Raw genomic sequence first — 26,241 nt, 5'->3', positions numbered from 1 at the left:
AGTAAAATATTCATTTTTCGATTATCTTACCTTAATACTTTTATGTACAAAATAATGAGAGGAATCAATTGGTGTAAAGAAAACACATAGTTGTTTTTAAGAAAAAAATATGTAATTTGCAATTAACAATTACATATTTTTTTTTAAAACAATAAATTCTTTTAATACAATATCACTGATTTAGAGTGCTGTACTTATAACTGCTGTAATCAGTGAATAATCATTTACTGTTTTTTAGTGATAATGCACTGATTCACTTTTAGACAATGCTTTATTCGACAACACTATTAAATATATTATTATGCTAAGAAAAAGACGTCAAAATATAGTACATTTTATGACATCAAAATGAGATACATGTCATGACGTCAAGAATCTGTGATATTAGACCGTCACTTTTACGTCATAAAAATGTCAATTCGTGACGTCAAGAATAGTCAGTGAATGATCAATTTGAAACGTCAAAATGACGTGTGCTTGCTACCTGGGGATTTTAAGCCTCATAACTCGAAAAGTATTCAATGAAAAAATACTTTATTATAGTGTTTTGGAAAGTTCTTGAGATGAGCAAGAATATGTAAAAAAGGGAGTTTTATTTAAAAAAACATCGACGATCTTGATCTGACCTTCAATAGGTTACTTAAGGTTAATAAGTTATTTAATGTTTGTCATCTGTCCCCCTTCGAGCCAAACAACTTTTGTTCGAAATATTTTTCCGTATCTTCCATATTTTCGAGATATTTTCCCTGGGGTAATTAAAATGGGACACCCTCTGTGTGTGTGTGTGTGTGTGTGTGTGTGTGTGTGTGTATATACATATCTTAAAATTTAAAGTAACTGTGATGAAATAATAAACTTTAAATGTTAAGATTGACAGAGGCACTTTCAGAAAAAACGTTTGATACAAAATTTCTTATTTTTTCACGTACAATTCGAATCTGTAATAAAAAGTACCACATTCCTCTAAAGAAAATTCAACTTCCGATTTGGATGGAGTATTTCCGATCGGAATCAAAAGTTGAATATATCACCATTTGATAGAGCGTACCCGATTTATTTAAAAATTGTTCGCGATTTTTGATAAAAGCCATTTATTTTCATTTTTTGATACGGTTCGAAGAAACATTTGAAACGAATGTGCTACATGGGGAAAATCTTTGCGCAAATAAGAATCATGCTAAGAGAAAATTAACGATAGATCGATTATTAGTATTTAAACGATTATAATTATTGTAATTTGACTTGCACATTTATCGAGTACTAAAGTTTTTTAATATCGATTCGTATACAAATATACATATTATAAATATACATATACAAATAAAACAAATATACATGTATACATATTACTTATTAAAGTACAGTTACTTTGTTATTAAAAAAATTATGAAAAAGATTATTTAAGATCAGTTGTCAGGTCATTTTCATGAAATTTTAAGAATTCATTTGCACTTATATAACTGTGTAATATCGCGCGAGTTATCCTTGAGAATATATGTTGCGATTATTTTTTACTGAGAAAATTGTAAAAGATTACAATAAATGCATTCGAGGTTCGAGAAATTGTTATTTAATTTATAACTTAGCAGTAAATTTTTTTGAAGCCAATAAAAAGATCACGAATATCTGGAATAATTATAATACATTTATCAAAAAGACCATATAAAAAGATTTTGCAATACCTGTAGATGTTCCAATATATATCATATATTTGAATATGTACAAATTATTTATGAATTACTTATGTAAGAGATTTTGAAATTGTAATTTTAATAAAGGCTGAATTAATTTTAAAATTGACTGAAACGAACAAAGTTTTTTAATGCAGTATCCATTTCAAAAAAATATAAACATAAATAATGTTAATAGCAAACATGTAAATAATTTTTGCCACAAACTTATGAATAACATAAAGTTGCATGCTATTTTTTAAATGAAATTAAAAGCCACGAATTACATAATTTATATTTTTTCTTAATCATATTTATTTTGTAGTAATATGTATGTCAATGTATATTAAATATTAAAAGTTTAAATTTGAAGCAATTTTCATGATTAGCGATGATGTTTCGGCGATTATACCTGCCACTTGTTTGCATTATTAGATTTCAAGATTGTGATAATAAAAAAAAGCGGAAAATTTGATAATACAGTGTTTGATTAACTTGAGTTAAAATAAAATTATATTCAAATATTTAACGAACGATCGTAAAATCGAGCAATCGTTACGATGAGCGTGAAATATTTACGCTCATTTGCCGGTAATTAATCGGCAAAAGAAGGAGTGTTTATCTCCTTTTTCAATCTCTGATTAGAGATCGAGCGAGAAAGTGGTCAGGATCAACGAAAGGTAAGTTCAACTGGCCTGAAGAAAAGATTTACGTACAATAGTACGTAATGTCGGACATTTATTCACGCGGTTAGGGCATGCGATTAGAGAATGTAATTAGGGCACGTAATTTAAAATATATGTGATTAGAGATAGGTCGAATAATTTCACTTAATCGATAAATAGGATTGTTAGGGCTATCAGGTGATTATTAAGATTTTTTAATTTTGCTTTCAAGAAGTAGAGGATTGTTAGGATTATTATATGATTAATTTAGGTGATTAATATATTATGTATCTTTTAAAGAATCAGGAAATGTAAGTTTAAATAATATTAGGGAAAGCAGATTAATAAATATTTCAATAATTATAATTAAAAAATAAAAAATAAAAAATAAAATATATATATATATGTATATAAAAATTTAAAAAAAATTAAAAAAAAGAAAAAAAAGAAAAAAGATTTTCCATTATATGTTTACCTCCACGCGGTGAAAATCGGGCAACGTCAAATAAATTGGCGGCAAAAGAACGTATGAAATGACAACACGCATTATCTGTACATATATACACATATATATTTATATTTTCTTTTACATTGACGAAAATTCTCGTATACGTATGATAAATAAGTGTACACGTCTATAAACATGCCCCACAAGCTTTATTTAGAGCTATTTTTAAATATATTTACTTGTTTTTACGTTTAATGTTACTAATTTTGATTTTCAAGGTCAAAAAGTCGAAAATTTAAAGTTATTTATATTATACAAGATTGAGCAAGATACACATCGAAAAATCGAAGAAAAATGCATTTTTCATGATTTTTTCAACTTTGACCGCCATCTTGAGTCCGCCATCTTGAATTTTTGAAATTACGCTACAGGGTTTTTTAGCATAGATACACATGACACTCTTAAGCGTGATTGCGATCCTTTCAAAGATCTTTTTCGAGCTCAAAACATGAAATATCTGACAATAAGTTACTCTCAACTGTCCGACTCGCGTATATATAGATACACGGAGTGCCACGTAATGCTTCGCATGAACTTGGCGCGAGACATTACCATGTCTCTTGATTTTTATTGAGGAATTAAAAATGTTTTAGTAAGATTTATTTTTTTTTCTTTTTAGAAGTGTCCGCGATGTAGAATCTAATCTTTGTCTTCATATTACAGCTATAATATTAATAGTATATATTAATCATAAGAAGATTTCTGATAGTAATTCTATTAATAATTAGTAGATTACTGATAATATATTTTGCTTTCACCTTATAATTCCTATCCCAAATCAATTCATATCCCTTGCGCATAAGTGTAAGTAGTTTAAAAATATAAATATGTAAGACAGAGAGAGATAAGTCGGGCAATGAACGATCAAGAAACTATAGTTTCTCGTCTTCTCATCTTCACGTTCCACAAATTACGTATAGTGCAATAAACAAAAATGCAGTACAACGTTTGCTTTTCAAATAAACTTTTAAATATGCTCTATGAATCTGCCTATAAACGGTAGCGATTTTATTTTTCCAGTAACGTAGTCCAAGAAAACTCTTACCATTTCAACATTATTGTGTAAATAAAATATAATACACCAAAGTGAAATAAAAATATCGTCGTGATATGAAGAATGTACATCCTGAAATAAATGAGCTTCATAGAATATGATAACATAAAAATTTTTAACAAAAATATATTTTAAATATAAAATATATTTTAGGACTTCCATTTCCGCCGGTATAGCTGGTGTCACATGTAGCGAGAGAGAGTTTATTCAAGCGGTGAAAAAATGGGTTGGAGAGTATTAGTTGGAAGAAGAGAAGGTTCCTTTCTGATGGAGGAGGCAGAAGAGAGATTTTTATAGAAAGAGAGGGATATCAGTAGAATGGATAAGGAGACAGAGGGAGGAAAGCAGAGAAGTAAGTGGAGAGTTAAAGAAAAGGGATATCGAGGTGCAGCAGCAGGAAAGATTTGAGAGAACATAAAAGTCGAGATGGAATGCATGGTACAAGGAGGTGAGAGTTTTGGGGATGCCGAGATACTTAAGGGAAAAGGGGAAGGAAGGGAGAATGATAACGATAGCGAGATTCAGATTAGGGAGTGAAATGAGGAGTGAGGAGGAAGAGGAAAAGAGGAAGTGTAGAATATGTGGAGGGGCGAAAAAAACGTGGGAACATGTGGTGGAGGTGTGTATGAGAGAAGAAGCAGTGGGGGAGGCAAGAAATATTAGAAATTTTATAGGAAGACGGAAGAGGGGAAGGGTGGATGAAGAGATTGCAGAGAAAGAGCGATGAAGCGAAGAGAGTTGGAGGGGAAGAGGGAAAGGAGACAGAGGATGAACGGAGGATAGACGAGTATGAGAGAGAGAGAGAGGGGGGGGGGCTGGAAGAACGCGGATAGTATAACGAGAGGAGAGAGAGCGGGAGAGAGATGACGGAAGATGGGGCGGTGTGCAATGTGCGGTGTGCGGCGTGCGGCGATGGCGTGCGGCGATGGCGTGCGGCGATAGCGTTATCTAAGAGGAGCGGCGATCCTCTTGTACCCCGCATAGGGCAAAGAAATAAATTATTATTATTATTATTATTATTATTATTATTATTATTATTATTATTATTATTATTATAAAATATATTTTAAATTTTTCAAGAAATTAAAAAAATTAAGTTTAAATTTAAATTCAAAGTTATTAATCCAAAGTTTGATTTTAATATATATTTAGATATATATTAATATATATTTAGATTTATTATATAATTCAAGTAATATATAATTTAAGTTCAGTTTAGTTTTATTATAATTTTAATCAGTATATGTATTATAAAATTTAATTTATTTAATATTATAATTTAAAAATTTCAAAAATAATTTTCTCAAATTTTTAGAGAAAAGTGGATTAAATCGTTGTTGCACCAGAAACAGTAATTGCATGTAATTTATACAAACATGAAGTATAATGAAAAATGTACACGGTAAAAAACATTTTGTATTTCTGTTAAAATTTTCTCGTGTAAAAATATTTCTGTTAAATTTTTAACATTTTTAACAATTTTTAACATACTCTTACGTTAATGTAACATATTATCGTTGCGTTATTTTGACATTTGTGCGTTGAGTTATTATTCATCGTTTCTAAGAGTTAAAACAACACAATTAATATCTAAATGCACGAATTTTTGATGAAATATGTTATATATTAAATTGAACAGATAAGTTGTGTTATTTTTCTCTCTATAACAGTTTTCATATGTTAGATCGACGTATCTTTTCCGTTATTTATTATAAAAATGTAAGAATAACATTTTCTTTTAATTAAATTTAACATTATAAATATGTTAATTTAACATAAACTTTACTTCCAGATAAAGTTTAAGTGTTACACTTTTGTGTTAATTTTTAAACATATTACTTGTGTTATTTATTTACATACTTGCCTTCTGTTAAATTAACATTAAAATTAAAGTGGATAAATTGGGACATGTGAAATATGTTAAATTTAACACAAAAGTTTTTACTGAGTATCTATAACATTAAGGAAAAAAGTACACATTTATATAACAAAAATTTTCAAAAGATTATACAGTTTTTTTAGTTTTCTTGTTTGACATATTTTCTTTAATATATAATTAAATATTTTTTTCCAAAAATATAAAGAATATATTATTAACCCATTTAGTTCATACGAAAAAATGAGAAATGTGTCATATATCGACTTCATGATAAAAATCCGTGCTCTGTAATAAAAGGATGAAAGAATTAAAAAAATAATAATGTTAGATGAAAGGAGTCTGTAATGTTAGATGAAAGGAACGAAATTATTATGTACATATAATTACAAATGTTGATATTGACGAGAATAAGCCATACTAATTGTTTTGTACTGTATAATAGTATTTGAAATGGTCGATGCATGTAACTATTAGGCAGTTACCGTTGATAAAATGTTTCTCCTCTCTTTTTTTGTGATAAACAAACTATATAACGCTTTTGAGCTTTTCTCGATGAAGTTGTTCAATCTGAATTGGAAAATGTTGACTAGTAAATCTTGATGGTAACAACATGGTATAACTTTTCGTTTTTTTTATAGTATTTTTATTTTTTAAATATATTTTTCAATGATTTCTTCTGATAACTTTTATTTGAAGACATTGAACGCTCTATCTTTAATAGTTATAGTTACTTTATACTATATTATACTATTTTATTCGATACAAATAACACTAAACTATTCGTGCCAACTTATAATGTCATCTAAGAAAACAATGCTATTTAGTAAAAATGATTAAAACAATTGCGCGTATATATACGCTCCAGTGATAGTGACCAGAAAAAATGCGCGTTTATATATGCTAATGATACAAATGGGTTAATATAATACACAAAGATTCCGCAAATTTTATAATCAAATGTTATATATCCACTTCTCTCTTCTACTTATTGAAACATTTATCTTATTGTTTGTACATGTTTTGAAGATCTCTATATAATACTTAGCAGATTTTATTCCTGATTATAGTGTTTATTATTTATTAATAAAAATACAAAGTAAGTTTGCGATGTAGTAAGCAATGAATGAGTTATACAATATATAGTTAGGTAATAGAACACTAAAAAAGTTATCAATCCACAGCGCCAATACGCGATAATCCTGTGAACGCAAAGTCTGAGAAGCGCCAAATTTTATGATATTGTTAGATTGTACGAATATGTCGCGAAATTTAATAAATTTATGTAAAGAATACTCACATTTTTTGACGCCGACGGGCTTTCGGCAAAGTAGATAGATCATCTTTCATGCAATATTGCCGTATGCCAAGGACTAAATGCTTAAAGTATTCCATCTTATCGAAATTATAAATCATAATTGGAAATATTTTTTTATCTAATGGTGTTAGATCGTCACATAAAGTAATTATATTTTTATTATAAAATATCCATTGCCTCGTTGTGAAATATTGCAATACTGCGAGATTGTCTAAAATTCGTTTCTGGATTCTGACCATACTGTTTGTAAGAATAACGAAAAAAGATAATAGTTAAGGAAATTTATACATTTACATAATATTGTGTAATTACATGTGTAAAAAAGCAAGAAATGTCAACAAATAAAAATGGATAAAAAATATATAATATCAACAGATAAAATGAGAATTTGAATAAAAAATATATAATGTCTAAAAATATTAAAACATGAGAAACTTACAATCTTCTTTGTTGAAATATTAGCATCAGAAAATCGATGAAGTATGCAGGTATGATTTGGAAGAGTAAGACAATAATATTATGCACAAATTTATTGCTATGTAAGTCGCCTCCTGGATACCAAACTTGTTGCTCTAAAGGATATTCGTGAAAAAATTGTTTACTTCTCTTCCACGCCTCGCTCCATGTAATATGCATTGTATCGATTTGCGATGTCATATTGACTACGAGCATACTTTTCGAACTATAAATCAAACAGAAAAAATTAATATTTTGTTTTATTTATAAATGAAAGACAATTGTGCAAATATAAAATAGTTAAAGAATGCAATCGATTAAAAAATATATGAAAAGCTTCTGAACATTTCTCTCTATTGCATAATATTAAGTAATTTAAAAATTGTAATAAATTTATTGTTAATAAACATCACGACAATAAATTTAGGAAAAGTATAAAATTTAAAAAATAAATGAGATATTTTACAGTTTACGATACTTTAATTTAGAATATTTTATAACAATTTAAAATATTATATAATCTTGATATTAAAAATGTTTTAAGGAGCATTAGTGACAAAAATTTGTTTATATTACGAGCATAATATTAGATGATTAAATTTCACTTTAATTTAAATTGTGATATATTTTACTATTGCAGAAGAAAAGTTTGAGCAAAATGGAAACTTACTTTCTCAGGTTAGTGGCTATTTTGTATGCAATTATGATTAAATCGTTAATTGCAAGATCAACTGGTACAGAGTCGACAATAAAATTGCCGTTGCAATGCATCGATCTGATAATACCCTTGGCTCTACCGACAAGTACTCCTATAGGTCCATTTAAATTGTCGACCCATCCTGATAACGGCTCTTTATAAGAAGGGAGCACTGCGACGAAATTCATTAATTTTTATATTTTTCTTTGTCTATACACAGTCGCTGGGATATTATATTTTAAAATTTTTTATAATTAATAAGATATAGCGATAATTACCGATTGATGGTCTAGCAATGCAACAAGGCAGTTCAGGAAATTCATTGGCTACCAACTTTTCAGCCAGATGTTTCGAATATGTATAAGTATTTGGGTGCGGATGTATTAATCTAAAAGAAAATTGCAAAGATAAACACAATAAAATCTCATATATTTTCTTATGCACAATTAAGAGAGAGAAATAACTTAATTTAATTAAATTAATTTAATCATCATTTAATTAAACATTATAAACATTAGTTATAAACATTATTACATATTACTAATATTGTTTATTAATATTTTTTCATCAATATAGTTACTTTATTTTATTAATTTATATAATTATTTACAATAACTTTCAAATATTTAAATATTTTAAATTTTTAAATTTTATAAATAGTTGAGAAAAATTATAATTTGAAAAATATATTATTAATAACTAAATAAAATATACTTGCGCGAGCTACGCTTATGCTGAATGTTGTTAATTATTAAAATCGATTTTAAAATGTTGTTAATTATTAAAACCGATTTTTAATTACTTTGACGTAATAAGATCGATAGTATCTTCATTTAAACATTGAACGAGTCTCAAGATATCCTCAGGGTCATTAGAGGAATCATATATACGCTCGCCTATTTCCTTTTGATCAACGTGACAGAAGGCTGTGCTTAGATATATAAAAGCTTGCAGATGCATCATTTCTTTTCCCAAGTTTAGCATCCTTTTTGTACCATTCTTGAAAAATAAATCAAAGTCTTATAAATCATTAAGAATATTATAATATACAAAATTAAGTCTAAAAAATATACTATGTCTCATTATTTATAAAGAATTCCGCACAAATCTTATGGAAAAGTGGTTTCAGTGAAATTGTCTGAAAGTTGGATATGTTTTAATTTATGACTTCTTGATCAAAAGTCTTAGTGGGCACAATCTTTAAAAGTGGACAAATTTTTCGTTACAAACATTCAAAACGGACAATTGAATTTACGCTGGAGATGTGTTCGACATTACATGTTGAAATATGTTGATATATTCGCGCGTATATACATACAGTCTATGTGGGTGTATATGTATATACAGGATGTGACGTTTTAATTGTACCTCGATTAACATCGCAGAAAGTGGTCGGATGAAGAAATAACTCGAAAAGTACTTAACAAAAAAATACTTTATTGTAATGTGTATTGGAAAGCTTTCCAGATATGCTATAATAAATATCGATAAAAAATGGGGAGTTTAATTTAAAAGAACAAAGTTGAATTCCATCCGATCCTTTTCGATGTTAATCGTGGTGTACAATTAAAACGGGACGTTCTGTATATATTATACATATACACATACAAAGCTCATGTATACGCGCGAATATATCAACACAATTCCACATGTATTGTCGAATACTAATTTAATATTATTGTATTGTCGAATAATGTTTAGCGAATCTAATTGTCCGTTTTGAATGCTTGTAATGAAAAATAATGTTTAAAGATCGTGCTCATTAGAATTTTTGATCAGGAGGTCATAAATTAAAATATATCCAACTTTTAGACAATTTCACTAAAACCACTTTTCCATTAGGCTCGTGCGCAGTTCTTTGATTAATTTTTATGTTGCTTTGACACGCATACACACATATAAGTCTTTCTAAAAATAAATATCTTTATCTACATTTTTATATAAAAATCTATCGCGTGAACAAACAAAGTTTAAAAATAATTATAGTGTAATCAAGAACTTTGCATCCAATGCAAACAACTAATAACACGTTATAGAAAATATAAATTCAATTGTTCAAATCGACTAGATTGATAATTTACTTAAATTGATTAGATTTAAATTTCTTTATGAAAGCTAATATCTCACCATGTTCATTTCGATGGCATCTTTCAATTTTGCATTCATTCGAAGACTCGCGGCGCAATGAAATATTATGTTTACTTCATTTATTAGTCGCTCACGTTCTTCATCAGTAAGGCCCAAGTTGTCCGAACATATGTCGCCATTAAACGGTATCACTTTCTTCAAAACTTGAGGCTTCTCAGTTTGTATTCTCTGAAACATCTATATAAAAATATCAGTTTTATTTGCTAATCTCGTGCATATATTACCATTCATTGTTTCAAAACATTTTAGTTGAATAAGCTTAATTAATATTACATTTATTTATATTCAAAATTTAATAATTTTTCGGGTAAAACTGCTGTTTAGGGGACCCAGTCCCAATGACCTTGACCTTGACATATATTGTCAAGGTCATTGTCCTGAGTAACGTGGAGGAGGTTTTAGCCATCGCTCGTTGTTTATTAAAAAGTTATTAACAAAAAAATTTCACAAATTTAATGCCTTTTATCTCCGAAAATATTGATTTGAGAAAAAAAATTTTAAGCAAAAAATAAAGCCGCTGAAAAATTCTATAAAAAAGGTTATGTACATTTTTTTCATAAACCTACTATTTTAGCTGTTATATAAAAAAATAATAATTTTAAATACATTTAATACAATTAAATTTATATAGATTTAAATTTATATATTATAGAATTTAATATAATTTAATGCAATTAAAATATATCACAAAGGTATGTGTAGGCACAAAATTTTTTTTCTCAAATCAATATTTGTAGAAATAAAAAGCATTAAAATTGTGAAGTTCTTTTGTTAATACCTTTTTTTTTATTTAATACTTTTTAATAAACAACAAGCGACGGCTAAAATCTTTTGAATGTTACTCAGGACAGTGACCTTAACACATATGTCAAGCTCAAGGTCATCAGAGGTTGCTCCCCTAAAGTAAATAATTACCCAAAATATATAGCAACATTATTTTGTCATTAAGGATAATAAAGATAATATGAGTCACACAATATCTTACAGGTAATTTGAACATATCTTCAAGTCGATTATCGCAACTATGACCTTTCTTGTCTCGTATTAAGATGTAGATTTTATTGAGATCTGAACAGCTGTATAGCAACTTTTCTATGAGGACCTTGCCCATAAAACCAGAAGCACCAGTAATGAAAATGATCTTGTTTTTGTAGAAGGATTGAATCTCAGACTTTGATTCATTCATAGCTGAAATTGATCACATATTGCAAAATTTGTGATCACGACAGACAAAAAAAGAAAATGTATTTTACTACGCGGTAAAAAACATATAGAAAACTATATAAATTCGCTTTGCAGTATGATATTTATAGTGTTCATATTGTTATACAACTTCACGCGAAATGTATATTGTTACATTATTTTCAAATCACCGTATTACATCGCAACTCATAATTTTCATGCAAAAGCTTGCGACGTAATATTTTTACAATCCTCGGGTGTTCAAACGTCATCAATAACGAAAAAAGAATATTCGCGCTCGGAGGAACAGAGATGGAGGATGTACTACGCGAGCCGTGGCGAAGCGAAGGCCGTATCGAGATTTCGAAATTGGGCGCCGGATTCGGTCTGTCACGTATCAATTTGCTAAACGCCAAAGTAACGCGACAAACACTTGCTTTATTAGCCACAGGCCGACTAGCTTGTCTAACGGTAGTGCGTCTACGGAAAATATTATAATGAATTTACACGAGGCTTTACGAAAATCCAAAAATTCGACCATCACAACAAAATCTAACGTTCACAAAAGATCGACACTCGAATTGCGCGGACTTAGTATAAAAAAATACAATATAACAAGTTTATTCAATAAAAAAAAGAAAATAAAATAGAAGAAACAATTTAAAGAAAAATAATAGTAACATTAATTAGAGAATATTTGAAGCAATGAAATATAACAAATAATAATTCGACAGCGGTGATCATAATCATAACACAATTTATCGAAATTCGCAAAACGTGAAAATTAGAAAGATAGAATATTCACGCGATACCGAAAACCTAAGGTAATGCTGTAACATTCCTGATATTTCTAACCCTTTTTTATTGCCAGACTTAGCGAGGCCGAACGGCGCATCGAAAAACGTAACGATACTTTGACTGTCGAATCGTCGTCTTATTTTACGAGACTTTTCCTGCAAACGCATTTCAATTCGCTCTAATTTTTAGTTTCGATATTGAAATTGACACCAATCGGTTCGAAAGAATACCTAATAATCGATCGAGAATAATTAATTAATTTACGAAAACGTGATAATTCGTTTGCGACGTGTCAATGCGATCGATAATTGATCGGATGCTGTTTACGTCGCACTTACTTTACTTCTCGATATAACGCTCCTAACATACGCGAATCTTTCGAAATTCAGAAGTCTCGTATTTTTGCGCACTGCGACACGCTTACATATGCGATCGGTATCATGCACGAATCATACAATATAATAAGCGCGTCAGAGAGACGGTGACAGAAACGGTGAGATAAGGGACAGAATCGCGTACAGATAAATTGACATGGCACATAAATTAAAGACGGGCAACCTCACTGATATGCTCGCTCCTTGTCGTGAAACGGGATGATCCTCGGCTCCGTCCTCTCAGTTTCTGCGAAACTCACACGACGACGACAAAACTATAGCGACAACACAACCACTTGAGACTAGCGCCCGCGCCAGAGTGTCTCCCAGGATCTCGCGATTCAGGATCGATAACAGTGTCAATCCTGCGCGCAGGCGACCAATCGCACCGCTACATGATAGATTTTGCGACGCCCTGCGACAACGCCGTCTCGGAGATTGTAACAGCACCGATAATTTAAATTTTCTAAATTTGGGGACTCTTTATCGTCGATCTTCTCCAGCCGATCTTTTGTCTCCGTCCTCACAGGGTAGCGCCGACTGGGGCCTGTAATCTCGGGTCTAGACAGCCGCTTTTAGGGATGTTCTTCCTCCTTTTGCTGGAGCGAATGTCAACCATGATTTTGCGCTTTCCTGACTCGAAGATCTTCGGGCGTTATCTCCGCATTTGAATCTGTGGCTGGAATGAAAGCGTCGCTTTGGTTGTCGTGAAAGTTTCCTCTTGGTCCTCTTCCCGATATGCTCCGACGGGTTGCCCAATGTACGAAATGAATGTAACATAAAAAAATAACAATTAAGAACGCGAAATAATAATAATAGTTCGTCTCTCCGGAGATCTCGATATGACTCTCGCAATCCTATCTAGCGCGGCAGCTCGGCTCGCGCCTCGTTAAGATTTTCGGAGCGGATGGACGCGCATCACAAGTAGAGTCCGGATCTTGATGCCGTTTTTTCCACTCCAAGTGCATGCTAGCGGCCGAGCGCCGCGAAAAGCAAAAAGATACCATCGCGTAGATAAAGAAACTATAATAATTTATTATATTATTTTATATTATATATTATATATATATTATATATATATATATTTTTTTTACGCGACGGTGCCCTCTTTGCTACCTTTACTGAACTGGCGTAGACGATACTGCTTTTCGCGGCGCTCGGCCTTTAGCATGCACTTGCAGTGGGAAAACAGCATCAAGATCTGGTTTCTGGTCACAAGCAACATAAATCTGTGGACAAATAAGAATCATGATAAAAAAAATTGACGATAGATCGATTATATGTATTCAAATGATTATAATTTTGTAACCTAGCTTGCATCTTATAACGATTTTCATTTTTTTATTAGTAAAGACGACAATAAATAGGAATTTAGTTGAATAGAATGAGAAATTAATTAAAATATATCGATTTCTCCAGATTATGACATCAATTCTTATTGAAAGTAATAATGATTGCTTTATTCCAAAAATCTTTATATTAAATCATCGTAGTTTATTTATAATTTCGATGCCCTTTTTCGCATTTTAAATTCGATAATCATTTGTTATAATCTCTACCAACCATTTAAGTTTTTTCAATATTAATTCGTACACAAATATACATATTATAAATATACATATACAAATATGCACAAATATACATATATACATATTAATATATACATATATACATATATAATATTAATATATACATATATAATATTAAAATATACATATATATTTATACGCTTACTTTGTGATTAAGAAAATTATAAATAAGATTATTTAAGATCAGTTGCGTCAGGTCATGTTTATGAAATTTTAAGAATACATTTGCATTTATATAAATGATTTTTAATATCGAGCGAGTTATTCTTGAGAATATATATTCAATAATTCGCAGTTATTTTTAATTGAAAAAATTCTACAAGGCTTTAGTAAATGCATTTGCTCGAGAGAGATATATTCTGAAGGATAACTCGCTCGATATTAATAAATGCAGTCCAGGCTCGAGAGAGATTTATTCTCAAGGATAATTCACTCGATATTAAAAATCATTTATATAAGTACAAATGTATTCTTAAAATTTCATGAAAATGATCTGACAATTGATAATCTCTTTATCATAATCTTTTTTATCATTTTTTTAATCACAAAGAATTTTTATTTAATATAAATCTCTTTTATCATTTTTTATTTAAATTTTTATTTAATATAAATTTTTAAATTTTTATTTAATATAAATCTTTTTATTTAATATAAAAATTATCTTTTTATTTAATATAAATCTCTTTTATCATTTTTTTAATCACAAAGAATTTTTATTTAATCTGTAATCTTAGCAATAAACATTTTCGAAATCAAAGAGATCACGAATATCTAGGATAATTACATTTACCAAAAGATTATGTAAAAAGATTTGATAATTATTTACTTATATAGACCATCTCCCGATTTCAATATATCTCACATATCTTATCAAGATCATCACTCTGAGTAATGTTGTGAAGATTTTAGTCGGCGGTCATTTATTAAAAAGATATAAACAAAAGAAATTTCAGAGTTCATTAATACATTCACCCGAAAAAAAACGGGCCACTAAATTTTAATGCAATTTTTTCACATTTTTAAATAGCGATAAATCAGCAAACACTCACCGATCGAGATGAAGTAGAGCTCAAATTAAAGCTTGAACATTTTTCTTAAAAACCAAGAAAACCAAATTTAAATTACAAAAAATATTGTATAAAATGGCAGACGTTGAAGATAACCTTCGAAAAATGGGAAACAAATTATTTTTTTCAACTGTTGCGTTGCTCAGGAGAATTTACACGCTAATACACAAATGTATGAATTTTGAAGCTCATTTATTTCCTAACAAATCCACATTTTGAACAATTTTCTACGACCTTTTTTAATAAACCTTTTTTTATACCGTTTTGAAGAAAATGTTGCAAAATAGGCCTTTTCGCCGCAACGCTTTGCAAGAGGAATCGAACAATTTAAAACAAGAAATTTGATTAAGAGTATATTCCAACAAATCGAAGGATTGATGCATGCGAAAGGAGGCAATACGCATTATTAAACCCACGCGCGCACGCACGCACACATACACACACACACACACACACACACACACATGGGATCAAATTCTTGTCATGTCCACGTCATTGACCCTGGATAATGCCGAGAGCAGGATACATGCATATGCATATGTACACGCACACACACATACAAGATTTAAATCCAACCATATCTCGGATCATCTTGGATCGAGTTACACTTTAATTTCTTTTATTGAAAAAATTTTTCTCCATAATTTATTGTTGAATTGTAGATTTTACAAGAAAAGTCCCATTTTGCAACATTTTTTTCAAAACGGTATAACTTTATGAAAAAAGGTCGTAGAAAATTGTTCAAAATATGAATTTGTTAGGAAATAAATGAGCTTCAAAACTCATACATTTTTGTATTAGCGTATAGATTCTCCTGAGCAACGCAATAGTTTAAAAAAAAATTTGTTTCCCATTTTTTAAAAGCTATCTTCAACGTTCACCATTTTATAAAAAATTTTTTGTAATTCAAATTTGGTTTTCATGGTTTTTAAGAGAAATGTTCAAGCTTTAATTTGAACTTCGTTTCATCTCGATACGATGATTATTTGCTGATTTATCGGTATTTAAAAATGTGAAAAAATCGTGTTAAAATTTAGTAGCCCTTTTTTTTGCGAGTGAGTGTACATTTATCGAAAGAAAAGTCAGTTATTACATAATTTCACATAAATTTATAACTTTCTATGCAAGTGAAGTGTATCCCGCATCACAGGTTGGGTTAAGTTATCTTCTGAAAGAACATACTGTACCTATGCATGTACTTCTTAAGATGAAGCAACATTTACTCTTAATGGAGATCAAGATTAAGTAAATGCTGCTTTGCTTTATCTTGAAAAATACATGTGTGGACAGTGTGCTCCGCACCCCTGCGGGCCGCTCCACTTTTAAAAGATATAACCCATGTTTGTGAAGCGGGATACACTTCACTTTTCATACACAGTAGAAAATATTAATTTAACAGAAGGCAAGTATGTAAACAAATAACACAAGTAATATGTTTGAAAATTAACACAAAAGTGTAACACTTAAATTTTATCTGGAAATAAAGTTTATGTTAAATTAACATATTTATAATGTTAAATTTAGTTAAAAGAAAATGTTATTCTTACATTTTTATCATAAATAATAGAAGAGATATGTCGATTTAACATATGGAAACAGTTATAGAGAGAAAAATAACACAACTTATCTGTTCATTTTAATGTTACGTCCAGATCCTGAAAGGATGAGCTGTATGGAAGAACGTAACTTACTTACCCCGTGACACACTTTATTCGGGCGTGTGTATGGATCGGGTCGAACGAATGTGAAGGACCTGACACAGGTCAGCGACCGAAGGTCTCTTTAACTCTGTGTTTTTACGCCTATTCGTTCGGTGGTCCCTTTTCAGTAAAGGAATTTAATCCTTGTTACGCGGGATAGGACCTAGTGCGATCTCAGGGTTTAGGGAAAAGAACGGGTTAAATAATTAAATTCTATAATACATTAAATTAAAAATACATATATTATATAAAAAAATAAGGAAATAAAAATACATCTTAGCAGTGTAGTTATGCATGAGTGAGTATGTGTATATATATATATATATATATATATATTCTCGCGTATGTATTATAGTTAGAATTAAAATTTTCTAAATTCGCTGAAGCACAGGTCCAAATTAAAATACAATAATAAAATTTTAAATAAGAGATTCGCTAAGTCTAGGTTCAAAAATTATTTATTTAGTTATTTCAAATATTATTTATCTATTTCAACGGTTTCTTCCAAAAGTAGTGATAATACAAAGAAACTAATAGAGAGAGAGAGAAAAGAATAAGAGAAAAAATTAAAGGAAACTAGTGGGATGGATTATTCTTCGGAATCTTCGGAGAGCGGAAGAGTATTCGCGAATTCCAATGCTGAAATCCAGAACGAATAAATAAGGAAATATTCATGAATTCCAATGCCGAAATTCAGAATGAATAAATAAAGGAAATATTCGTGAATTCCAATGCTGAAATCCTGAACGAATGGATAAAGATCTTAGGAGATTTATTCGCGAATTCCAATACTGAAATCCAGAGCGAATAAATAAAGGAAATATTCGTGAATTCTAATGCTGAAATCCTGAACGAATGGATAAAGATCTTAGGAGATTTATTCGCAAATTTCAATGCTGAAATCCAGAGCGAATAAATAAAGGAAGTATTCGTGAATTCCAATGCTAAAATCCTGAACGAATGGATAAAGATCTTAGGAGATTTATTCGCGAATTCCAATGCTGAAATCCAGAACGAATAAATAAGGAAATATTCAACAATGTTGCTTTCTCCGTCACACTTGACAATCATGATAGACAGCTTGAAAAGATAAGCGGACCCAAAAATCAAGAGTGAGCGAGACAGTAATTGATGCGAGCGAGACAATTATAAGAGCGAGCGAGACAATAATAGATGCGAGCGAGACAATAATAAGAGCGAGCGAGACAGTAATAGATGCGAGCGAGAGGAAAATAATAGTGTGAAAGGAAGATTCGATTTTGGAGTTCGAGTCCTCGTTGCTCATGCTATTTTTTGTTCGCTCTTTTTATTTTACTCGTTTTTATTATCTTCTTGCTTCTTCACGAAATTTTCGCATCACTTCCCAAGTAGCAAAATGACGTCATAATGACGGTTAATTTTGGTCATAAAATGACCAATTAGACGTCCTAAATTAGGTCTCATAAGACCCGAAAATGACGTCGATATGTCACATCCATGGGACGTCATTTTCTGACGTCCTATTGACGGCAAAAATAGGACCAATATATGACTTAATTAATAAAATTTTTGGCGTTTTTAAACGCCAAAAATTCAGTCAGATTTGATCGATCCGGGATAGTTTATTAGACGTCATTGATTAAGAATGTAACCATATATTCTTCAGAAGAATGGTTGTGATTGATCAATGACATCTAGTAAACTACTCTGGATCGATCAAACACGAACATTCAAAAACGCCATTTGATATTTTTTAACAATATATAACAATATATAACAGTTTTAGACATCTTCTTGATAGTTTAATAGATAACAAGATCACTATATGAATAGTTATCATAAAATATGTTAGAAGGATATTTTTATTCTTAATATGATAATTATTTCATGCATTGGTCATGATAACTATCAAAAAGATGTTCAAAAAACTGATATTATATAGATTATTAAGACATTTTTCCTGCAGATAAAACACAACATATACTTATTGTTTTATTTAATCATTGTAAAGGTTTTATATTTTTTAATAAAAGAACATTTCGTTTTTTAGATAACTCATTTTAATAAAAAAGATTTATACAAAAGATAAATAAAATCATTTATTTTAATTAATAATTCTATTACTTTTGATAATTGACAAATCTTTTCTTTTTAGTTCTATCATACTAACATCACATATATGTTACGTTATAATTATAATGTACGCAAATGTTTAACAAAAATTATAAGCGAATTCAACGGTTTGATGACTATTTATATTAGATAAATATCTTACACACATACAATATCAATATTTAAAAAAAATAACAATATTTATAAAGAAAAAAAATATTTATGATAAAATACATAAGCATACAAAATAGGAACATAATTTATAAAGAGAAAATATATTTATAGAAAATATATTTATAGATAATAATTATAGAAAATATATTTATTGAAAGGATGCGCGTTATTGCTTGAACAACATAATATTTAAATTCTAATCTTAAACTATATAATCTTATAGACTAATCAGATAAAATAAAAATAAACATGAAATCTCTTTGAAATATATAATTACAAAAACGTAATATAAAATGAAAATTTTGTTTTTAGTAGATATACGAAAAATTAGGAAAAATATTTATAAAATATACTTGGAAATATTAAAGAGATACTAGGAAAAATTAAATCCTAAAAATTTAATTTATTATATATTTGTTATAGACTATATTGTTATAGACTATAATAGTTGTGTAATATTTGATTAATACTGAGATCTAAATTAGAGATCTGAGATCTTGACTTCCACAGTCATAAGTTTCACTAATACTAATGAAATCATTTAAGTTGTGATTAAAATTAATAGCGGAACTATCTTGGATTTTTGCTTTTTTAATTCCTATAATATTTGTACTTAAATCGTGAATTCTATTAATATTATCATCAATGTCATGTTCATGTCTTTTTTTATTTGTCGGTATATTTTGACTGACCTTTTTTTCCTGTATCTCCTTCCAAGTATTTCGTATATCTACTGCACTTCGTCGATATAATTGGCGAGTACTTACAATATTCTTTTTTTTATATTCAATTTTTCCAGCCATTTTTTAATTTTTTTCCTTATCAGAATAAAAATTGTCTATTCTATTATTATTATTTTCGTCATCCTGCTTTTTTCTTTTCATTTGATTTTTCTGTCTGTCAGGAGCGTGCTTTAGCCAAATCTTAATACCATCCTCTATTTCCTTGTTAGTCACTCCAGATGTACGTTTGATGGATTCTAGAAAAAATTAACAGATCATACATGTCATTAAAAAGCATTTTCTAGAAGAGTATTAACATTTCAAGTAGAAAAATATATTGATATGATATATAAGTATCACATGAGTGAAATATACTCACCTACAATTACAGTCTTTAAGCATAAATCTGAAAAGGGTCGTTTATTTAACCTTTTCCCATAGAAACTGAATTCTGATGCTAATGCATCTGTAAAAAGGTATCTCAAAATTCTTGATATTTTTGTAGAGATATCTCGTCCACCAATTGTACATAGAAAAGCAGTCTGAAAACATCGCAAAAATAAGATTTCACAACATGCACTTTTTAATATTATAAGAAACAAATATAGTATAAAGAATACATACACATATACATATACATATACATACATATCCTTTATGCTATATTATTTTCTTACAATGTTAAAAAGCATGTGTGAATATTATATATATATATATATATATATATATATATATATATATATACATATATAGTAAAAAAATAAAAATTTTATATACCAAAATGTCTATTTGTGTTTTATCTGTAAGTGTTTGTTCTACATGATGAACATCATGTAAACTTTTCATAGGAAATTCAAAAGCAAAATTGTTTTGTAAGGGCAGTATTTCTTCTTTATTCCGCAAAAGGGCTAACATCTGTGAATTTTGTGTTTTTATGAGAGTTAAAAGCTTAACCTTTAAAAGAATAACCTTTTTTTGGAAAACTGAAAAAATCGTTTTAAGAAAAATTTACATTATTGTATTGTATTAACTTTTAAAAAAAATTTATTTTTTTTTATCTTTATACATCTTTCTCTCGCTCCTAGAAGGAGCGAGAGAAAGATGTATAAAGATCTATTAATAAGTAATAAAAATTATATTTCTAAGTTTTTTAATAAATTAAATAATAATTTAAATAAGAAAGCATTCATTTCGTTCTTTGTTTATATTTTGTTAATATTAAAATATTTCAAACACTTATTTGTATTACTAAATGTAAAAAAAGACCTTAAGCAAACAAACTATAAATATAAGAAATATAAAAATATAAAATATAAAAAATATAAAAATATCATACCTATTGATTCTGTTAAACTATCATCTGTAGATGTAGTATGTGGTATTTTGTACGTATAAAATCTACTATTTTTATCTACATAGTCCGGAACGGATCTTACTGTAATCGTATTATACGAGTTAAGTTTTGAAATATTACGTACAGTTTGTTCTATTACTTCAGTTCTACTACTAGCAGAATCTGCATCGGGAACAGAATCTGGGGTTTTCGGCGAAACTACATCAGATGAATCTGTTTCAGAAAAAAATTTTATAATGTTAGACAAATGTTTATAAAGTTATATATACATAAATGTTATTAGCAAAGTAGTATTAAATTTACTTATTATTTTAATTATGTATAAAGAATTCATTCAAAATTATGTAGATAAGTAGAAATAGTAAAAAATTTCAGCATTATTTAATGAAAATTTTCTTTAATAATGGAAAAATAAAATATTAATAGTATTATATTAAAATTATAATATTATATTATATCATATAAAATTATATATATATATTACTGCTAAAATTATAATAATTTACATTGATCAGAAATCGGAATATTCTTTCCAGTATTTTTATTTGTATTAAAAAATTTCCTTTTTAATTTTGGAGGCCGAATATAAATATTATCATTTTCTTCCTCATCACTTGATATAAATCGACGGGGCACTGTTATTTTTCTTTTAGAAATCTCAACCTCTTGATTATCCATTTGCAAATCAGATGTAACTTCTGACAATTTACATTTTTGTTCAGCCTTTTGTAAATCATCTAAAATAATTCCATTAATCAAATATCTATATTTCAAAACAAATGAACTTATAATGAAATGATTATAATTACTACTAAATTTGCTTTTGAAAACATAGAATGGAAATAGTAAATGATAAATTTTAGTAAAATACATAAATACATAATTTTTAATCCCACAAGTTAATAGAACTTAAAAATCTGAAATATTAAATGTAAATATAAATGTTCAACTATTAATTTTTTAATTATAAACGTTTTCCCATATTCTTTTCTTAACTAGATATTAATTTTAATTTAATAATAAGTAGTATAGAAACCATAAATAGTAAGTAATCTAACAAACAGTGTGCAACATGATTTTGTTTATCAAATTATGAGTAAAAATATTATAAATTAATTTTTCTTTTAATATTATATTATTAGATATTCATTGATATTACAGGAATTATATAGTATGTGTAATATTTAGAAATATTTTAAATTATAACAAATTGCTTTTTAGTTTGGATTTAGATAAGAATTAGATTTTTAATTTTAAATTAAAAGAGATTATATAAAATAACATAATACATTAATCAAGTTAGGGCCATTCGAGAATTCATTGTACATGTCTCATTGCCAGTTGCCAAAGCATTGTGATCCAATTAGCGTCAAGCTAATTCGACATTTGCAATGTATTCTGGAATGGCTCTTAGTTTGCATAAGTAAATTAACTTATATAAAACTTTATCACAATATTTTTTATTTCTATAAATAATTAGTAAAATATTTTATGCTTACCAGTTTCATATAAACATCTCACTATTGAATAAAGTTTCCACTTTTCAGTATCTGGATATAATGTATTTTCTAATACTAGGTGGCCAAAAAACTTCTCTTTTTCGAGGAGTTATCCAAGTCTTTCTTACCACTGCAACACCACCTCCATCATCAAATTCAATTAATACATAAGACATAGTGATGTCAAACTGTTCGTATTGATTAGCATAAAAAGTATCATGTAATCCTACAAGAATAATTTTTTTTATAAAAAAAACTTAAAAAATGCATGCAGATATAATTACATTATTGTTATCTTTAATGTAACCTAATCTAATTTTTCTCAGTTTTTAAGAAGATAAAATAAATAAATATAGGTTAAGACACAACAAAATATCAAACTAGCTTGAGTAATACTTATACATATGCATCTTTACAATAAAAAATAACATAAATTACTTACTTGTAAATTAACTGCCGAGTAAAAATTACGATGCACGTACATGCAATAACGTGTTCACACCACAATCACATATAGGACTGCGGTCCAGAATAAACCTGCGCAGCACTTTTACACGCATGCGCGAATATGTTATATTATGTATATGTATTGTATTGCATTTACTGTTATAATATGATTGCGTTTCGAAATTACTAATAAAAATCTCTAATGTACATAACGTGTATTTACATACATTGTTAGCACTAATTTTTGTTGCTTTAATCATAAAATTCTGTGAAAAATATATTAAAATTAATTTTGTAATTTTTATTTCATTATTAATTTATAATTATATATAATATTAACCTAGATAACAAAAGTAGTTATTTTGATGCGATTTGATATCAAAATAACTACTTTTGTTATTCAGGAGAAAAATGAAAACAGTTGTTATAAGACTTTATATAGATGTCTTTAGAACAGTTGTTATAAGACTTTATATAGACGTCTTTAGAACGTCTTTAAAATGACGTCTTTAAATGGTTTAAAAATGACGTCTTTTAAACATCCATCGTTAGTCGCTGACGTCATAGACCAAAAATAGACGTCATTATGTCGTCTTCTGACGTCACTTTGCTACTTGGGTTTTGTGTATATATGCGTCTATACATACGCATACTCACACCCACCCACCCACCCACTCACACCGACACACACACACACACACACACACACACACACACACATATTGTATATATGTATAACTTACACAGAATATTTTTTACATAACACGTTGTAACGCTGTTTTCTCGCAGCTTGTTACGTCGTTGTGTGACAACAAGTATCTACTACGCGGAATTTGAGAAAGAAAACGCAAGAATTTAATGCTTTAGTGGGCGTGTACATGTATACTAACGTATCCTGTTACACGCAAGATGAAAGAGAAGGATCCCACAGGGCACAAAATACTAAAAGACGACGAAAAGATGTCTTTTCTAAGTCGACTTTTGGACATGGCGGAAAAGACGTCTTATAGATGTCTTTTCGTTATGTCGAAAAGACGACTAAATCAAGATGTCCTTTCGTCGACCTTTTAAAGTCTAGAATTTGTATGTCTAAACCCAGACAACACAGGACATTCTATGGACATTCATTTTATGTCCATTTTACGTCCGCACGTCCATGGACATAAAATAAACGTCCATCGTACATCCGATTTAAGACATCCGATAATGGTCAATATTTGGACGTCCACAATTTGGATGTCCGGTCTTGGAGGTCAAAGTTTCTCGCAAGCACGCAAGCATGTATTAATTCGTTGGTTTACCGTTACGCGACGTGCGATGCGCTATCTTTCTCGTATTTAAGTTTCAGTTATGAGAATTATATAAAGTTTGCAAAAGATAAGTAAAAGTAAGATTAAAAATGTATTTTCAAAATATATTGTCCAATTTAATTTCTGATCTAAAGCACGGGTTTCAGATATTAAATTGATTTTATAAGTCGGACAAGTAAATGTCCGGCGAATAAACGAAAATAATTTTTCGTTATCTATTTAAGATGTAAAGTGCAATATGCAAGTATAAATTATAAATGAAATTTGTATACAAAATTTTTATGTAAAATTTTATATGAAATAGATAAATTATATTATTATTTAGGGATTGAAATATATATGTTTCATTTAAAAATTATAATATGATTTAGTCGTTTTTTAGTCATCTTTTAGTCATTTTTTGGCTTGATAGATTAGTGACTAAATTCGGGTCATGAGCCGACTTTTAGTCGACTTTTCGTCGACTATTGTCTCTAACTAAAAGACGTCTTTGATAAAAATATGTCCAGTTTTAATCGTTTTTTAGACGTCTTTGTGCCCTGTGGGATGGTACGAGATTGACTCTCCTTGTCACACAAACCGATTATAGCGCCGTCTGTCGTGCTAGCAAGCAACTGTTTTACTTACATGCCTCGATTTCGCACACACACATATGCACGAAATTTTTGTGCACGGAAATTATTTTTACTACGCTTCTAAACGCATTTCTAACTGTTCATTTATATTCCTTCAGGAAATTCCGAGGTGAGAGTGCTCTTATTTTGTACGTACAAACTGCAAAACTTTTATATTTAACTAATATTGTTACGAGTTGATGTCAGAAGCCGATAAAAAAACTGTAATTTTCTATTTTTTTTTTCATTTTGAACATAAAATGGTTCACTCTCATATTTGTTGCTATGTGTAATTTAATTGTGGAAAAGTATTTATTATTCTGTGCAACTAATAAAAAGTTTTCCGTGCACAAAATTTTATCGGTAAAAAAGGAAGGTCCAGCATCCTCTTAATATCATTCCGTACTCATCTGCAGACGTGGGCAACGGTACACTATGCTTGCGATTTTCATTTTTGTTGAGAGTTACACATTGAAATTCTTCCAGAACCTTTTGTAGAGCATCGTCATGAAGAGAAGGAATCGGAGATAAAGCTATGTCGCCTCCCGGAAGTTTCTATAACTACTTCGACCTCCTCCTTGCAAGGTTGTTTCCGCGTCGTCGGCTCATCTTTTGATGCGTCTCGTCTTTTGATGCGTCTCGTCTTGTGTCCTGACATATAATAGCTGTTACATATGATTCCAAGCTGTTTTCGGAGCTGGTAAATGTCTGCGGATATGTTATCGAGCGAAATGTTCACGTATTCTTCCTAAATGTAATCTACATCACACATAGAAAAATCGAAGGACCATCGATGATTGTTTTTTTTCACTGACCTTGTTCATAACGTTTCCATCCATAACAGAACTTTTGCTTTTACAGTCTGTATCCTTGGTTATTTCTCGTGTCAAATGACTGTCGAAGAATCTTTCGAAGTCTTCTTCTTACT

The 26,241-nt window shown here is 29.1% G+C and overlaps 1 protein-coding gene and 1 pseudogene across 2 annotated transcripts; both read right to left on the bottom strand.

Moving 5' to 3' along the window:
• Nucleotides 1–3,612: 3,612 nt before the first annotated feature.
• On the bottom strand, nucleotides 3,613–11,584 carry LOC112637146 (annotated as a pseudogene).
• An 8,224-nt stretch (nucleotides 11,585–19,808) lies between these two features.
• Nucleotides 19,809–23,653, bottom strand: LOC112637152. 2 transcript variants are annotated; one of them, XM_025406184.1, is made up of 7 exons: nucleotides 23,385–23,653; nucleotides 22,943–23,168; nucleotides 21,950–22,180; nucleotides 21,426–21,656; nucleotides 20,867–21,072; nucleotides 20,469–20,631; nucleotides 19,809–20,346 (listed from the first exon to the last, which is right to left on the bottom strand). In XM_025406184.1, the coding sequence occupies exons 3-7, from the start codon at nucleotides 22,119–22,121 to the stop codon at nucleotides 20,174–20,176; spliced, it is 945 nt and encodes a 314-aa protein (XP_025261969.1). In that variant the 5' UTR covers nucleotides 22,122–22,180; nucleotides 22,943–23,168; nucleotides 23,385–23,653; the 3' UTR covers nucleotides 19,809–20,173. The 2 variants fall into 2 exon arrangements, with proteins under 2 accessions (XP_025261969.1, XP_025261970.1); XM_025406185.1 differs by having other exon boundaries at nucleotides 22,943–23,084.
• Nucleotides 23,654–26,241: the final 2,588 nt, after the last annotated feature.

The sequence above is a fragment of the Camponotus floridanus genome, unplaced genomic scaffold (genome assembly GCF_003227725.1).
Source record: "Camponotus floridanus strain SB8 unplaced genomic scaffold, Cflo_v7.5 scaffold134, whole genome shotgun sequence".
Lineage (NCBI taxonomy): Eukaryota > Metazoa > Arthropoda > Insecta > Hymenoptera > Formicidae > Camponotus > Camponotus floridanus.
Note: the sequence above shows the minus strand (reverse complement) of the source record. Positions and strands in the feature narration are given on the sequence as shown.

Excerpts from the sequence above, each read along its gene's own strand:
- LOC112637152 (XM_025406184.1), bottom strand. The coding sequence starts at position 22,121 with ATGGATAATCAAGAGGTTGAGATTTCTAAAAGAAAAATAACAGTGCCC. Across the intron at positions 21,073-21,425 it reads TAGTTTAACAGAATCAATAG|TTTTCCAAAAAAAGGTTATT; the intron begins GTATGATATTTT and ends CGATTTTTTCAG. Across the intron at positions 20,632-20,866 it reads AAACACAAATAGACATTTTG|ACTGCTTTTCTATGTACAAT; the intron begins GTATATAAAATT and ends CGATGTTTTCAG.